The following is an 18410-nucleotide window of genomic DNA, read 5'->3' as shown; positions in this document are numbered from 1 at the left end:
TATAAGGGAAGAGCTAAAAGCACTGGGGAAGGGGGATACAGTGCGAACATTGAAATTATTAAAAGCAGAAGTTCTACGAAAAGAGAGACAAGGCAGATAAGATGCTGGCAACCAGACTACGAGCTCAAAGAGCCAAGAGATGGGTTGAGAGAATTAAAGCGGAGGAAGGGGTTTGGGCAACATCCCAAGAGAATATAGCTAACCAGTTTGCCAAGTTTCACAAAGGTCTATACACCGCTGAGGGCGGCAGGGCAGAAAAAGAGATGCAAGACTACTTTGACAGTGCGGGACTAACACATCTATCGCAATCAGAGCAGTCTCTCCTTGAATCACCCATATCCCCCGAGGAAATAAAAGCAGCAATAAAGAAGCTTCAGCCGGGAGGGGCTCCAGGAGAAGATTGTTATAGCATGGGTTTCTACAAGCAATTTGCAGACACCCTGGCCCCATACCTAGCCAAATTATTCAATCATATACAAGAATCCAGTCATGCCCAAACATATTTTACTATAGCGCACATAGTGGTAATCCCTAAAGCAGGAAAAGATCCTGCATGCTGTAAATCTTATCGTCCGATATCACTGTTAAACACGGAGTTGAAAAAGTAAGCAAGGGCCTTAGCCTCACATATGGAAGATATTATGCCTCGTCTTATCCATCCGGACCAGGTGGGCTTTCTAAAAGAGAGGCAAGGGGCGCACGCTATGCGTAAGACACTTGACATCATGGAGCACTCCAAGGGCGTGATGGGGGGGGGGGACCAAGCGCTGCTTAGTCTGGACTCGGACAAAGCGTTTGATCGGGTGGAGTGGGGGTTTCTTTGGGCCATACTTAGAAACATGGACTTTGAAGAGCGATTCATAAACTGGATCCAAGCAATATACAAAGGGAAGTGTGGCGGTGAACGGCAAACTCCCTGAAGAATTTGGCATATTGAGTGGAACCAGACAGGGGTGACCGCTCTCGCCACTCCTCTATACCCTATCCATAGAGCCACTGGGTAATGTAATCGGAAATGATAGAACAATAGAAGGGATCAGGGTTGGTGACAGTATAAACTGGCCACGTTATGCAGTTGTTGGACCGGCGGGGGCTTAGGCTATATTCAGTTTCACAGAGACTAAAGGGGTCCAAGGGAAGCTTGTGGGTAAGCTGTCCCAGTTCCCTTCTGTGCCTTTAGGGGTCGCTGGGCACTCAAGGGTAGTCAAAGGTCATCTCCCAAAAAATCAGAGCGGGAGATGGTGCTAGTGAGCAGTGATCACTGTCAGAGCCGTGCTTCCTATTATATAAATATCCTGCTTCTTACCTAGTGCATTGCATCTAAACCGTGAACCATATTGTCAACATCCGCCCTCCTCACCCCTCACGTGAAATTGTGACAGCTAAAAAAACAAACAGATTGATTCTCGACTACTGTTTAACGTAGATGACTAAAATGTTCCTTTTTGGTTTTTCTTGAGGCTTGTGACATGGCGGCAGGTTTCAGGGTATTAGCTATTTCTGGGAATGTAAACCCCTGCTCGGTGGTAGCAAGGCTGGGCCACATTGTTTTCTTTTTACAGCTCTGGGGCGGGGCACCAAACACAGGCAAGGACTAGATATCGATGTGTGGCACATGCAAGCTGCCTCTGGCAGGAGACCCTCTCAGATAAAGATGTTTTGCTTTTCTGGTATTGACGCAACAGCAGCACAGGCCCAATGGAGCAATTTGACATACAGGAGGGGCAGCTGAATGTGACTTATTTCCTTCTCTACTTGGCCCCCCAGCTATACACTACTTCAGGGGGTGGTGAGGTGCTCCCTTTTACCAGATGAGGTTTGCCAGTATATATATATTTTTTTTTTGCTCTCTGGATAGTTGGGTGGAGAGCAACCAGGCAAGTCATAAACCAAGCTCATGTCACTGAGACATCATTGCACAGGGCCCCAGCAGTTACCACTTGACTTCACCCCTGGGATGTGGAGTGCCCTGGACTAGCACAGCTTCCGCTGCAGGTTTTTTCCTCTCTACTTGCAGGGAAATGCTGGGTTGGACATATGACTGCTTTGATTAGATATCGAATTACAGGAGTGCTGGAGGGATTGAGGGGGCTGGAGCAACCAACTAACTCCACACAACTCCCTGCAGGGAGTGCAGGTAACACCAAAAACTCAGGGCCCTTTCCTTCTTTTTAATTACAGAGCGGTTTGCTTTCTTTTACACCCAGGCCACTATGGGAGCATGGCCTTGAACTTAACCAGTTCCCCTTCTTTCTCTCTGGTGGTGCATTGTAGGTAAACACACCAGGCAGCCGCAGTGATATTGAGGGCTACAGAAGAAGAACCCCCCCCTTCTTTCCTGGTGCCAGAGTGCTGAAATCATCCAGGGCTGGGTGGAGGAGAAAATGTGGGTACCCCTTTTGGTTTTTTCGTGTTCTTCATGGGTGTGCCAAGTATGAGACCGTGCCAGGGGCCCATAGCAGAAAGGTTTATTTTGTCTCCAAACTGACCGCTGACAGAGGGTGTTCGAGGACCTCAGGGCCACCATACAGACAGTACACTTGGCATATGCCCCACTCTCTTCTCTGTCCCAGGAAGAGGCGTGACCACAAAAACGAGTGGCTTGTGGTGGCTAAAGAGACAATAAAGGGGCTTTAACAGCAGGCCTTCAGTGGCAGTAACATGACCACCAGTGGACAACAGCCCTTCTCGATGCATTCACACTCAGGCTCTTCCCTCTGTTTTGGTGGGCTGTCACTTTTACGGCAGCCTCAGGGTGCATCATTGTACAAGGGCCGCAGGGGGTTGACAGTAAATTTGTTTTCGTTCTAAGTTATTTCAGATGTCCACCTGCTAGGATTCACCAAGGGTCATCATTTGGGACAAATGGCCATTCAGGTAAGAAATAATAGTAAGCCTCTAATCAAATGGCTAATGAGCTCAATGTGTTTTTCTTGGATAAAATAAAAGATATTAGAAATAGTATTGATGCCTAGTCCACTGCTCCAGAACCTGGTTTAATTTGTAATAATACCCACCTGGATCTGGAAGTGACCCCGTTTGTGACTTATGCCCCCCTCCTCACCTGATTCTTCCTCCGTTGATAGTTCCTCTTCGTCTGATGGAGTCTTAGTCCCCTTCTTCTTCGAAGTCTTACTCTCCTTGTAGAGAAGGCTGACTCCAGGAAGCAGCCACTATGCCCGCTGAAGAAACAGCCTAGGAAAGAGGCTAGCCTTCATGGAATCGCCAAAGGGAAAAAGCCAGAGGCACAAAAAACCCTTTGTGGAAGATGGCATCCTTCATTTCTTGGATCCGTTGAGTGGTAGAATGAATCCAAAGTTCCAAAGCGAAGGTAAGTAACACAGTTGCAAGAAGAGCTCTAAGAGGTGTATCTCCTTATAAGATAAGAGGACTGGGTCCGGAATAAAGGGCAGCTGTTTGAGAGAGCATGCATCAGAGGAAGGAATTAATTGTTAAGGGACAGGACCCCCCACAAAATCCACAGTTCAAAACAGTAGGGATGCAGAGTTCTGTAAGCGGAGGAGCCACGTGGAATACACAAGTCGCCAGTGAAAAGGCAAGGGCTGCTGTGATGTGAGCGGGAGAAATACGAGAACGCCTGGGCTGCAGTACAGCCACAGGAAGGAACGCTGCTGCTGCAGTAGAACGTGGCAGAGCCGCGAAGGGAAAACAGTCTGAGGAGGAGCAACAGTTTGGGAGGTTGATGTGGTGAAGCCAGGAGCGGAGAAGCTGCAGGAAGCACAAAGAGTGCAACAGAACAAAGAGCGGTCGCCAAAGCTCCGAGGGAGGAGGAGCCTCGGGAATGCAGATCCCAGCTGATTACAAGCGGGGAAGCAAAGAGCCAATGGAAACACGGTGGAGCCGTGAAGAACACTGGAGAGGATGAAACACAGGCGTGCCATGACACACAAGTGGGAGTGCCACAAGGTGCTGAGGCAGAGGGCGAGATGAAATATCTCAAATAGAACCAGGCAGAAGGAAGGGGAAAACACAAGCGCGCGAACCAAGAGGGAAAGTAGTAACAAGGTTGCAATGCACCGAAATGGGGGCGGGGCCTGTACATAAAGCCGGCTTGAGGAAATGACTAGAACGGCCAAACACGTAAAGAACAAACATAATGGAAGATCTTCCACCTCCTCCAAACACTCCAGTTGTGCAGGGCGGTGACAGGAAGCTTAAGGCCCTAAATTTGCATTTAAAGCAGTTAGTACTGCATAAGTTGTTGATTTACTGGCTAGGTTGAAGCCCACTAATTTTACATATGATCCCATACCCGCTTGTTTGACTAAATGACATGCATGTGCTCTTGGTAAGTATGTACACATTTTGGTAAATGCCTCCCTTGCACAGAATTGTGTTCCATCGGATTTCAAGAAATCCTATTTTACACCGCTGCTGAAAAAGACAACATTGGAAAATACACTTTTTTCTAATTATCGTCCAATTGCTGGCCTTTTTTTCTTTCAATATAGTATTTTATTGGCATTTTATAGGTAACAAAAGCTTTGTTCATCTTTCTGATTTGCTGAATGAGACCATAATAAGACAAATACAACAGAAATATCGCCTCAACTGTGGCTAACATAAACCTAAGTGGGGGGGTGTTCCGGGATGGATCGAGGGGATTGCAATCGACTCGCCTCTTCCATTGAGGAGGTGGTGACTCCCGTTTCCAGAAACAAATTGAAGAGTGAGGCAGGTGGGGGGCCAGGATGTGGTTACATTTTTTGTAGAATGGTGCCGGAAGTACGTCAGGGCCAGGGGCTGTGTTCTTCAATGAACGGATTACTTTTGTCATCTCTTCCGGGGGTTATGGGGTCTTCCAGGGAGTCAATCTGTGGGTAGCGTGCCAGGTTAGGGACCTTACTCGGGTAGGCCTTGTATGCGGTTTCCTCTGTGGGTTCCCCCGACATCACGTTTGTGGTATTCGGTCATGATGGCCAGTTTCTCTAGGTCTGAGCAGCGGGGGGACCCATCTTGACCCCGCAGGGATGTAAGGTTTCTAGTGTGGACTTTCTTGACCTTGTGTACTAGCAGTCGGTTGGCTTTGTTGCTGTTCAGATAGTACTGCTTCGTGTACATTAAAGCTCGGGCTGTTCTGTCTGCCAGGTGCATTTCCAGGATTACTTTGGCTTTGCAGAGCTTGTTCCATGTCCTTGTCGATAGGCGCTTTTTGTGATTTGATTCCTTCTGAGCCACCTCCGCTTCCAGCGCTGCTAGTTTATGCTGGTGCTTGCGTTTGTGTGCTGCTGCACAGTTCATGGCTCCCCCCATGACCACCGGTTTCATGGCGTCCCAGACTGTGGCTCCCGCTGGCCCTTTGCCCAGGTTCGCCGCAAAATAACAGGTTAAAGTTTCCCCTTGTTCTTGGCTATCTGCCTGGTCCGTGAGGAGGTAGTCTGGCAGTTTCCAGGTCATGTACCGTTGCGCTGGAAGGCCTTCTGTTTGGAGTTGTGCTACTACTGGGGCATGGTGGGAGATTACCCTTAAGCCAATATGAATGTCCGCAATGCAGGGGAATAATACGCTTGAAACGAGTAAAAGGTCTTTCCGGGAAAAGCCTCTCTGGACGTGAGAGAAGAAGGTGTAGTCACTTACTTTATCATGGGCCAGCCTCTAGGCGTCCACTGTTCTCGTCTCCCTCAAAAATTCTGCGAGACCCAGTGCCTTCGAGAAGTCTGGTCCGGCGGGTGGGAGGGTTTTGTCCATAGATGGGTCCGGGGTGAGGTTGAAGTCACCTCCGATTAGCAGGTTACCTTCTGCGAAGGATGTTATTACTGGGAGGATCCTGCGTAAAAAACGTTCCTGGGCTTCGTTTGGGCAGTAGATCGCTATGATGGTTATTGGGGGATAGACCAGGAGGCCCTTGATTAGCAAAAACCTTCCCTCGGGTCCCGCTTAACTGTGACCCTTGATAGGATTGCTTTTTGACTGAGCAGGATCGCTGCTACTCCTCTCTTCTGACCAGAGGAAGCAAAATATTTTTTCGGAAATCTTTTGTATTTGATGCGATGTTCATCTGTTGCCAGGAGGTGAGTTTCTTGTAGGCAGACTATATCTGACTCTAGTTGGGCCAGGCGGTGTTCCACAGACTTCCGTTTTCTGGGAGAATTTAGGCCCTGGACGTTCCATGTAGTCATGGTAAGTTTTTTATGGTTGAACCCATTTAGGTATGATCTGGATGCAGATGATGGGGGCTGTTAGACTGACTGTTACCGGCCCGCTCGGGCGGTCCTTGTTTGCATTGGGTTTTGTACTGATGAGTTATGCCCCCTATGTTGTCCCCTTTATCCACCCCCCCCCCCGCCCTTGTAGAACAACATTTGGTCGTCTGGGCCAGCCTTCGACCAACGGGGACTCCGGCTGGGCCAACTCATCTTGCTGCAAGTGGGGCCCTTGGGCCTCTGCTGACTGTCGATGATAGTTACCTGAAGCCATGATGTGTTACTTTGCTTCATGGGTACTATATGTAATTTGCGGTCTCGGTTCTCGGCTGGGGATTGAAAGTTCTTGTTTGGTTCTTTAGCTGACTTTGCCTGGGCGTCTACATTTCAGTGGAGGGCCCCTGATTTTCCTGCGTCGCCTTTCAGCGCGTGACCATGAGTGGTTGAGCTCCTGTGGTTCTTGTTCTGGGAGTTCACCCTCATTGTTGGTTTCCTTTCTCACTTCTGGGATCAAGAGTTTCTCTGCTTCCTGCACTTTACATATATGTTGGACACTCCCGTTCCAGGTGAAGATTAAAGCTGTGGGGAAGCCCCAGTGGTATGGGGTGCCTTTCTCTCGCAGCCATTCCGTGACTGACTTTAGTGCTTTCCTTTTCAGGAGAGTGCTGGAGGCGATATCCTGGTATAGGGAGATCAAGGAGTCACGGAAAAGGATTTGCAGGGAGTTTCTTGCCTCTCGCATAATTTCTTCAACTTTGAAGTAGTGTAGTCTGGCTAGGACATCTGGCGGAGTTGAGGAGTTGGCCCGGACTCTGGTGCGGAGGACCCTGTCGAGCATTATGGGGGGAGTCATCCAGAAGCGTAAAAATAAAGTGGAAGAGGTCGCTTACGTAGTGTTCCAATTCTACCTCTGGTATGGATGTTGGGATACCTCCGAGTCGTATATTATTACGGCGGAAGCAGTTTTCTGCGTCTTCCTGCTTGAGTTCCAGGGTGTCCAACTCTCCCACTCTCCCTTGTGATGGTACTCTTCACTTCTTCAGTGCCCCTTTGGAACTCCTTGGTAGGGCTGTCAGGAGGTCCTGTAAGTCCGATTTTGTGATGGACTGGTTCGGTGCTAACCGGTGTGGTTCTGCTTGTGCGTTATCGGCAGTTGTTTCGCCTCACTTATCTGGCTTAGGAGTGGTTAGCAAAGTCTGCTTGCTTCGTCCCTTTTTCGGCCATGGTGCGGACCGGGGAGTCGCCCGGACTGGCGTGTGTTGTGCCAGGGGAGTCAGGGCAAGGGACAGCCCTGCGTGCAGCTGATAAGTTGGGGTGCTACGTTGCGCCCGTATGTGCTTGATTAGGTTTTGAAGGGCGGCTCCGCAGATCGGCGGCTCTCCGGTGTTGTGGGGTTGCTCCTGGCAGTCGTCCGGGAGGGGCACTTGCCCCGATCTGCCGTGCTGACTCTGGAGATCTGAGCTTATAGCCGCAGGGCGGTGGTATGCTACCCGGGCTCTGGATCAGTTCGACTCAGCAAGAATTGTGTGATGGTGGAACCAGGCCCTTTCTGAGCTCGAATTGTTTGCTGTGTAACTCTATCCTGGGAGCTTTGGTGGGGATGTGAGACGCTAAACCTCTTGTGCAGTAGGGGTCCCCCCAGTCCCACACGGAGTTGCTAGACTTCAGGCTTCCCCGGTTCGAGCCCCGCTAAGATCTACCCCCGCAGGCGGATCTGTGCTGCCTTTGGAAATGGGGTAGGGGCGTAGTTGCGGCGAGGAGTTGGGCTGTGCTAGCTGATGCGTTGCGGTAACTGCTTACCTCGCTGTGCTCCGTTTATGTTAATGTGCACTGTCTCGATGGGGCCCAGGGCTGGTATGGCTGGTCCTATGGGGTGTCATGTAGGTTTGAGGCTCCGTTGCCCGTCAGCAGTGAGAATTGCTGGTCCCCTTGATGAGTGGGGTTGGAAATTGATTGTTGTCTCTGCTAACTCAGCCTTTCGGTTCCGCTTCCGCGTTAATGGGGGGTAGCCTCCCCGGGCTGCTCGAATGGCTGCTTTACACCTTATGGTGGGTGCTGCTGGCTTCTAGGGAGGACTCTGGATGGAGAGCGGGTGCCAGCCGCCCTCTAAGTTTCACTCTCGGGGCCTCCGTAGTGCCCTAATACATTGACGATGGTCTCTGCTCCCAGGGGAAGCTCCGTGTGTCTCCGCCTTGGGCCCAGCGGCTTCAACAGCGCTCCAGCGCTCTGCGGGCTAGGGTGCCCCCTGTGCCGGGGCTCGGTGTTGTGGCTAGTGCAATGGGGCGTATCTGTCCCGGCAGGACAACGCCTTCGAGTTGCCCGTGGCTAGCTCCCTCTGCTTATCTGCAGCGGATCGCCGGATGCCGATTCAGACCCCCCGGAGGCTGCTTAATGTTCTGTGTCTTTGTCTCCGCACTGTGCCGGTAGCTGTGTTGTTGTGTGCGTCAGGATGAGGGCCCGGGGCCACTGCAGCCGCCCCTCCGAGGCGTCACGCTTCCAACTTGGGTGCGGTGGCTTTTCCCGCACAACGAGACTCAGCGGACCCGGGTGCTCCCCGTCACCTCTAGCCGGGGCATGGTGCTGCGATCAATCTAGTGGGGATTTGCTGTTGCGGCGGATTACTGTGACTGGGCTGCCCGAGGCTGGTTTCCTCTCCTGATCCACGGCGATGAGCTGCCGGGTGCCAGTCCTTCACCCAGGGGCCGCTTTAGATACTGTGTGCCTCCGCCTCTGAGCCTGCCTTCTTGCTGCGCTGTTGTGGCGGCTTGCCTCGCTGTGTGCCACTTGAGCTGGTGTGCACCATCTAAATGAGGCCCCAGGCTGTTGCCGCCGCTCCTGCGGAGTTTCGTCTCTGGCATCTGCGTGGTGGTTTCCACAGCCCTCAAGAGTTTAACAGGCCCTGGCGTCCCCTGTTACCTCGTGCCAGGGCTCAGCATTGCGAGCCATGCAGTGGGGGGGGGGTTGTCGTCACGGCGGGATACCGCGACTGTGCTGCCCACGACTGGTTCCCTCAGCTCAACGGCGGTGCGCCACTGGGTGCCAGCTCAGTCACCCCGAGGGCCTTTTAGGGATCGGTGTGCTTCTGTTATTGTTGGGCGGGCTTTGTAGAGCCGCCCGCCATTTTGAGAGCGGTACTCTCAGTCCCCCGGCGCCGCTTCTCGCTCGATGCACACTCCTTTTCGGGCAATTAGCAGAGCCCCGAATCAGCTCATCTTATGCAGGACCGCTTTAGCTGTCAGGTATCTCGTCCGGTTATGTTATATGGTGTTTATCACCGGGGCATTTCAGGCCGGGCCACAGAACTGAGACGGCTCTTGTGGCAATCTGGGATGATTTGTTGAGGGCTGCCGACGATGGGGTTATTAGCATGTTGGTCATGCTTGACCTGTCTGCAGCCTTCGACACAGTTGACTTTGAGATTCTTCTTTCCAGGCTGTCATCGGTAGCAAAGGTTTCCGATCAGGCATTGGAATGGTTTGCCTCATTCCTTATCAACAGCACACAGAAGGTTAAAATCGGCCCATGTTTTTCCGATTCCCAGCCAGTGGACTACGGGGTGCCTCAGGGGTCTTTCTCTGTCCCCGTTTTTCAATATTTATCCGACCACTCAAAAACCTTGAGTTTGGGTTATGCCATCACTCTTATGCTGATAACACCCACATTTATGTACGGCTTGAACAACCGTAGGAGGTTATGGGCTGCGTTTCATTGCGTGCTGAAAAAATTTAAATCTGGATGCTGGACAATAAGCTCCAATTGAATCCATCAAAAACAGAAGTTATCGTCTTTGGCCCAAAGCGGAAAATAACAAATATTTTGCAAACCTTCCCATGTCCACTTTATCCGGTGCACCCATGAAGTATTCTGATGAAGTAAAGAATCTTGGCTGCATCTGGCAGTCCAGTTTGGACTACAATTTGTATGCTCATCAGACAGTCAATTCTGTATATTACCAACTGAAATTGATTAAGCCTTTGCTGCCTCTTATTGCAGAAAAAGATCGTTCAACAGTGTTCGGTATATTAAATTCTAAACTAGATTACTGTAATGCACTTCTTATGGGAGTTCAGAAATCTGAAATACTGAGACTGCAGGTAGCACAGAATGCTGCCATCAGACTGACGTTTTGCACTACCAAGGAAGTTATCGGTCTCCCAGTATCGGAAAAGTCTTCATTGACTTCTGGTTCACCAGCGAGTTTTGTGCAAGGTTCTATGCCTGGTCTTGAAATGCATTCATGGCTTGACCCCAGCATACCTAGTGTCAAAAATCCAATGTCATCAGCCCACCCAATCTCTTCGATCAGCAGGACAAAATGTACTGGTAGCTCCCCTCACTAAAAAGACAAAATGGGTGATAGGCGTTTTTCCTCCTTCGGTACACGTTCTTGGAACACTCTACCTAAGGCCCTTCGACAGATTGAGTCCTTATCTATGTTTAGGAAGGCATTAAAAGCTCATCTTTTTATGGCATTGTCCTCAGCCATCACAAGTCTCTATGATAGCAGGATGTAAAAAAACTGACACCAACATCTGCGCCTAGGTACAGTTCCTGCTTGTACCCTTTTCCATTTGGGTATGCGTGTTACAACTATTAAATGAAATTAATATGTTTAAAAATGGTGTCAGTGTTTACATTTAAAGAGGGTAAAATAATTTACACTAGGAACTTCCATAGACACATACATTCAGAATGTTTTGCACATTTAGATTTCCACTGTACAAAAAACATGTTTTACAGAAATGTGCCTGTGGCATTATTTGGTGGTAAAATGCTGAATCCTTTCATAAACGTAAACCAGACTAGGGAGGACATTCGTGACGCCTGCATTTATGTGCGGTTGCACCTTGATATATGCTGGTAGGCGGGGGCATCAGATCTTATGCTCAACATTTCAAAGAACAATTTTACTTTAGAAATACTACCTCGAACTATAGAAAGAAAAAAAGAGGAAGCATGTAAAGATGCACATGTGGGACTGATGTCAAATGTTGGCGAGCGATTGCGCCCAGTGTACTACTAAAGAAGCAACATATATACGTAAAACAACAACTGGCTCAGTGGGTCTAGACGAACTTGGAAGAATCCACAGAATATGTCACGCAATGCCAAAAGAGATGTCAAGCAACTTGCTAAATGCGAGAATCAGAAACGCCTCCTAAACCAGTGTTTGAGATTGAAATTAGGGCTGGATTATCGCTGTAAAACCCATTCTGGGTCGCGAGTGTCATCTCGTCCTAATAACTTCGGCCTATGCACGTACCCCATCTATCAAATTCAAGATTGGCACCCTCCAGGTCGTGACTTTCACACAAGGCTTGAGGGAGGGCAACTCTGAAGTTTGCCCGGCCTGTGGTATGGCCCCCGAGTCTGATGGGCATTTTTTACTCTTCTGTGAAAGTTATTAAGAATTGAGGAGAATGTATTTAGGAATAAACATGTAAAAAATACTGTGGATGCAGTTGGCCTATGCCAATCGACAAATTCTAAAATTATATATATTTTGTTGCAAAATGTATTCATCATGCTTGGCTTTGTAGGAAACTCTTGTTTAACTGATTTGTATGCATTATGTAATTAATTGGATTTTATAGTACTCAAATGCAAACTTTAATGCTAGCTTCGGTTGGATCCAAGGTGTGAGATTCCTACAGCAATATTGTAAACATGTTTTGTATGCCAATGGCAAAACCGCTGAAAAAAGCATTTTGATTAACAGATCTTAGCAAGACATTTTCACATGAGCAAATTCAATTATGAGGCAACATTTCTTTACAGTTTGTAGCCATGGAATGCTTTTCAACATCACAAGTACATCATCTCGCACAACGCTCACGTTCAACAAATCATTTTCTTAGAGCCACATTGGTATTTGAAATAAAGATTAACGTTGTCCCTCACGATAACTTGTCAAAGTCTTAACTATAAAAAGGTGAAAGAGTCGTTTTTTCTCGCTACTGTTGACACTGAATGACATGAGATGAAATAATTTCTAATCATATCACTAACGATAACCGATGTATAGTTGCGTAATGTAAGTGAAAATGATGCTGGAATGCCAGAATAAATTGTGGTTATTATTTCATTTCCTTGTTTAATTGTATCCTAAGAAATACCATGAAGCCATTGGTATATCCCTCCTTAAAAAAAAATCAAATGATGTGCTTTGAAAAGTAGATTGGGCAACCAAGACCCTGGTCTCAAAATTTTTTGCATCCAACCTGTAGGGCTGGACACGGAGCCAAAAGGAGCCCAGGAAATGTTTTTCAAAGTGGGCTCATAGTAACATAACAGAAGCTTAGTAACACATTCTTTACTTTATTCCACTCAAAAGAGGCACAGGGTGCAGAGACCCACGGCTAATCTCCAGAAGAAGCAAGTCAGGTCCCTGGCTTTCCGTTTCCCAGCTGCGCAATAATTTCAAATTTCACCCGACCCTACCCACTCTTTCTACCACCCACCCTAACTTGTCCCTCTACCCCCACCCGCCATTCCCCCACTCTTCCCACAATCACCCACCTATCCTAACCCAACCAACCTACCCTACCCCCACTGGCTCTACCTCCATGCACCCACCCTACCCCCACCCTCTACCCCACACAACCTCTCCCGCTCTCTCCACCCCACTCACCCTACCCTGACACTCACTACACCCGCCCACCCTATCCCCAGTCTCTACCCCAACTCACCCAACTCTCTGCAATCCCCCACTCTCTACTACCTTACATCCTTCGTCTCACTCTTGCTTTATTTCTCACCCTCTCAAGCTGTCACGCTCATATTTCCTCTCGCTCATCATCGATGACACCCTCTATCAATAGTTTTCCTCCCTTGCTCCATTCTCCATCCTTCTCATTCTCTTGCACCCCCACACCCATTGTCACATCCTCCTTTGAAACCTTGCACTCTCCTCCTTGCATCTTGGTGCCTATAAATGCAAATAGCAAAGAACAGCAGTAAACGCCAAAACTATTGTCCTTGCCAATGCTTGTTCTTGATCTGTATTTGTCCGGCCAAGAGAAAACCACAATGGGTAACTTTTGTTCAAAAACAGTTGTCAACCTTTTAATTATGTAAATGAGACCATCGTTGTGGGTTTTAATGGGGGATTCCTGCTGCGACAAGGATCAGAAATTAGATCTTAGTGGGTGTGAATTTAGGGAATGATATGAACTTGCGGCTGATTCGGCAGAAGATTGTTGGAAGATTGTATTGGACTCCTGTGAAAATGTTTAAGTTACAATTGAGTTTAGAGGACTTGTGTTGGAGCTGTAGTGCGGATAGAGGTACTCTTTTACATCTCTGTGGGGATGCCCAAGGGTACTGTCATTTTGGAGTGAGGTGATAGAATTGATTTCATTTTTGGGATAAGTTTAATCAGATCTGCAGCTAATATAATCTTGCTCTCACATGTTGAAAGGGGTGTTCAGATTAGAAAGCATAACTTTTGGATTGATAGAGCACTGATGATTGCGATTAGATTGATTCTCAGGATCTGGAAAACTAGGAAGAAACCCAGCGTTGAGGATTGGTTGATGGATTTGAGGGTTTTATCTAGGTATGATAAGGTTTCGTTGAAAAATAGAGGCAAGGAAGATGAATATTTGTTGCTGTGGGGATCGTTTGATGCCCTCTATGATTGACTTTATATTCGGTGGATAATTAGAGGGTAGGATAAGGGGGTGGTTTTTCTTTTTTTTTTTTCCTCTTTGTGATGTTTGGTTTTGTCTTTGTGGTATTTTATGTGTATTAGGTATAATATTTAGCGGGGTTCATTTAGATATGTTTTGCATGGTTGATTTTATTATTGGATTTGGTTTAAATGGTTTGCTCATGACTTTCATTTGAAAATGAATACTGCAATGTTAGTTTGATCCTATGTAGAACTGCTGTATTGTAAACCTAATAAACAGAAGTTAAAAAAAAAGAAATTATATCTTAGCTGATAGTATTAGTTGATGAATGAGGTCTGTCGCATTGCGTGTGTACAGAGTGCTCCCACTGCCTTCTTTATTGACAAAACATTATTCATTGCCACCACACAATTGCGCCAGTTTAACATTTTTAATTCTGACCGTTGCTGACACGTTTTTCGGCCTTCTTCGAAACCGGACATGTACTGTGTAACAGATTCCAACATCAAACAATATACACTACAAACGTATGTTGCATATAGTCACATACAGTTACAATACAATTTTGTTTGTCCACAAGCAGATTCGCGTTTAGCGAAAAAGACAGATTGAGGGGGTTGGACCAAGGTGGTATGTTTTGGGTGAAAGAAAAGATAAAAAGAAAAAAAAGAGAAAAAGATACAAAAGAACAATCAAGTTAAAAAATGTAATTATGTAGACTCCGTTTTGTTGGAAAGTCCATTGTGTTTTGCTTTGGTTGCTGCTCATTTTCTCAACATTAGTGTTAGCTGGTTAGCCTTGTGTTGTGCCTCAAGGTCAGTTACCTCTGGTTAATATCTGAATAGAAACGAAGACACTAATTTTCTGCAACATATCACTAAATGGCATGTTCATAAAAAGTTTCAACGGCTATATGCTCTCGTGCCTGTCCGCACCATTGCACTCTGGGTTGAAAGTTCATTTTATGGCTTACTCTAGCATGTAATGATTTTCCTCAGAAAAGATTTGTGGTAGCGAAGAGGACAGGTACCCATTCAACACCAGCTTTGCTGCCTTAGATGACCCTTTGGTATTCACTGCAGCCAGGAGTGCATCTCCACACAGCTGTAAGCAATGGCCTTTAGCGTTCGGCAGAACAGAGCTCCTTTATCAATCATGAAAACTGTACATTTCTCAGGACCCCTATGAGACCTAGAAGTTGCATCTCCTTGGGCCTCAGCAGGAGTTGGGCAGTATTCCGGCAGTAAATCCACCAGAATACCGTTCAACCCAACTACCGTTACCGCCACATGGTCAGGCGGTATAACTGCCGGATCACAAGTGGCAGTGTAAATCCCCATTTCTTTTTTAGCGCATTGTACTCAATGGGGCATTTTCGGTTATTGCACTGAAAATGGGTGGAAAATCGGCGCAGTCACCTCCAGCTCAGAACTGGAGGTGAATCTTCCCACTTTCCCCCTAAAGTCGTCATTGGGCAGTGCAGTAATGCAACAGTAACACTATTATTACCGCATTTTTACCACACTGTCCAACTTCTGTTGAGATGCCCTCGTCTTTTAGGGACTTTCAGACAAACAATCTGGATTGTCGTCCTCTACTGGAGAGGTTTCTCCAGATCACCCACCTAGGAGTCACTGCGGTGTGACCTTTTGCTGCAAATGCCTACAAAGTCATGCATTGTCCCTCTCAGTTTTCCTGCACCTTTACTTTCAATTGTCTGGGAAGTTGGTGACATTGGTAAACTCGGACGCCACCTCTAGATGTCTATGCATTCTTGCAATGCGCTCCTTTGTGTTCCCCACCAGCTCACTGCACCACAGCAAGTCTGTGTGCCGTTTTAATTGTCGCCTTGGTAGTATTGGCGCAAGCGCTGTGCAGGCCGCCCAGCTTTCTTCAGTCATCAATGTACAACCACATGATCATGTTTGTGTTCCAAGTTGGTCCGGAGTTTAGAATCGTACTGAGCACGGCTTTGCCAAAAACTCATCGCCATCTTGGACCCATTCTTTCAATTTTTAAAATACCTGTATTTTGCTGATATTTCTAGTGCACAACTTTAAATAAAGTGTGTCTTGCCAGCAATATACTGTGTGGACCTATACTGTGAGCGTGCGTGCGCTTTAATTTATTATCAGCCCCTGTCTTCTCCTAAGAGGGAAGGCAGACTGCGCCGTCACGCTACCATTGTAAAAGTCAAGACTAACTTGGTGGAGACCCTGCCCAACACCACAGGTTGATCTTACCAGGGCCTCCGTACAAGTCTAGTAAAAAAATGTCACTAAAAGTCGCTAAGTGGTGGGAAGCAGTATATACCAGTTATGTAGATGACCAAGCTAATTGTAGGCTTTTGTTGCACGGTGGGTACTTTAAAAGGAGTTGTCTGTAGATTGCAGAGATAATTCTGGTTGTGGTCTTAGTGGTAGTAAAATATGCAGCAGGAAAAGTTAAGGTGTTTCCCAATGTTCCAAGTAGTTAACAGATTGAAGAAATTCTGACATTTTCAGACAATCCCATTGTTCATAGTTCTACACATTTTAAATGTGGGAACAATTAAATGGAATCCCCATGCGATGGCTTTCAAGCAGGACTGTATACTTTCTGCAATTAGACTATAGTGATACAGCACTAGCTTGCACTTACCGGTATGGGTGGAAGGAGAGTCAAAACATCCTCTTTATTGAGGCCCAGCAGAGGGGCCATGTTGTGGTCTGTGGTAGGACTGGGGTCCAGGAGTCGAGTGCATTCGGTTACCAGCAAGACATTGGACAGTGTCTCACAGAACTGTGGGAGACAAGCATTTCACCTGATAATTGTGCACAAATAACGTTAAGCCAAAAATAAACCATTCCCTCTGCCAAACTGGAGCTCTGCATGAGGAATAGACAATGGAGTTTCTGCTCATCTTCTCACTCTACAACTCCCCCTTACCTTAGAGAAACCCCCGGTCTTACCACCCAGCAGTCCCCTCCATACCCCCTTTCTGCTTTCATTGCTTCATACATTCTAGCAGCCACTGAATGTCCTGCAGCACTGTCACTTACCTTTTGACAGCAAACCTGTTACCCTGTGAAGCCCTCCTTCATTCCCATCATGCAGAATGGCCCTCGTTACCTGATTTTCTGGTGAGCGAATGGTCTTCTTGTCCTCCTTCACATCCACCTTCTTACAGTGATACTCCTGCAGCATCTCTAGGAGTAGGCGGTGAACAACTTCATACTGCAGCCAGATCTTCTTTTGAACCTTCAACTCGTTCTGCGTCTAGGAAGTGAATAGTTATGTAGTGGTTATGAAGCACTGCTCAGCTCAGAGTGCAGGGTAGAACAGGGGCATCATCCTGGAGAGAGAGATGGTACACATTTGGAGGACCAGGGACAAAGTGCACTAACCCAAGAGTGATGATGGGTTAGCCATGGAAGGGATGTTGGATTTAGCAAACACTGTCCTGAAAGCCATTTATTTATTTAATTGTGTTTTTATAACACACCTAATACTGTACCTGAATTCGATTTCAAAGCACAGTTCTAGGATTCGAACCTCTGTTGCTCTGCATGGTCTTGGTTCCAAGACCAGCGTGTTACCCCTGTGCTATCCTGTGTTCCGTTGCACACTTAACTGTTAGTGGTGATGATATGGCTTTGAAAGGACTGAAAAAAAGGGAAAAACACAGGGAGGTACTCTGGGTCAAAGATGGCTCCCTTTGAGAGAAGATATAAAAAAGGACAATGTGAGGCGCACAACAAACTTATTTGACACCGACAAATCATACGTTCTCAAGTTGAGCAACCTGAATATGCACAAGAGATCCTGGAAGCGTGAATACCGGTTAAAGGTGTCCCCAACCAGACCACATTTTGGGATGTTAACTTTGCAGGAGAGATTGAAAGTTGTGTAGGTTCTGACAGCAAATAATTTTCAACTCATCTTTTGCTGACTCAGTTTAACACCTTGACTTTCTGCTGGCCTTTTCGTATTCTGACTTTTTTGTACGGAGGTCCCATGAAGGCAGTAACCATATTTTTATGTTCCGCCCCAAGTAGTCAATACTGTTACTAGGTTCTGGGTACTACAAAAGTGCCCTATAATATCTCGGGGTGAGTTCTTAGAGTGTCAGTGTCACAGGGTGTTGCCAGCTTTATCCTTTTTATTTAACTATGCGTGTTGTAGCCTTTTTACCATTTTAGAAGCTATTTGTTCCCTGGATTTTAAGCCCTGTGACCCAGCCATTTTATGATTGCTCTTTCTGTGAAAAACTGAGGAATGGCTGTCTTGGCAGTTTGTACCTACGTGGGCTCTCCCAATATGTTACTAATGTTCCTTCTCCCGAGATGTTACTAATGTTCCTTTGTGTAAGTGGCACAAAGTTGTGACTGGATTAGGGTCTCTGAAGTCCCAGCCTACAAGTCTGTGTGCATGACTGCCAAATTGGAGTTTGGCTGTTCTGACGATTGGATGGCCTCCCAACCGAAATGCTGAGTGATACATGGAGAGTGTGAGCGTGCACGAAAGACAGTGAATGTGAATACTTCTTTGGTTCCTGAGACACTCCTTAAAGGAATAGTGGGCTCAAAAATATTATTGTCCCAAAAGATGGGCAATAATCAAAAACCGCAAA

At 47.1% G+C, this 18410-nt stretch overlaps 1 protein-coding gene across 7 annotated transcripts in view; it reads right to left on the bottom strand.

Moving 5' to 3' along the window:
* Positions 1-18410, bottom strand: part of HAUS4 (HAUS augmin like complex subunit 4) — an 845169-nt gene that overhangs the window by 413968 nt on the left and 412791 nt on the right. For all 7 annotated transcript variants that reach the window (XM_069633843.1, XM_069633842.1, XM_069633844.1 and 4 more), the window contains 2 exons: positions 16910-17056; positions 16439-16579 (listed from right to left, as the gene is read on the bottom strand). In XM_069633843.1, coding sequence (XP_069489944.1) covers positions 16439-16579; positions 16910-17056 — 288 coding nt within the window. The remainder of the gene's footprint in view (positions 1-16438; positions 16580-16909; positions 17057-18410) is intronic.

Source organism: Ambystoma mexicanum, chromosome 13 (assembly GCF_040938575.1).
Source record: "Ambystoma mexicanum isolate Mex_15411 chromosome 13, UKY_AmexF1_1, whole genome shotgun sequence".
NCBI lineage: Eukaryota > Metazoa > Chordata > Amphibia > Caudata > Ambystomatidae > Ambystoma > Ambystoma mexicanum.
This window is presented reverse-complemented; position numbering and strand designations above follow the sequence as displayed.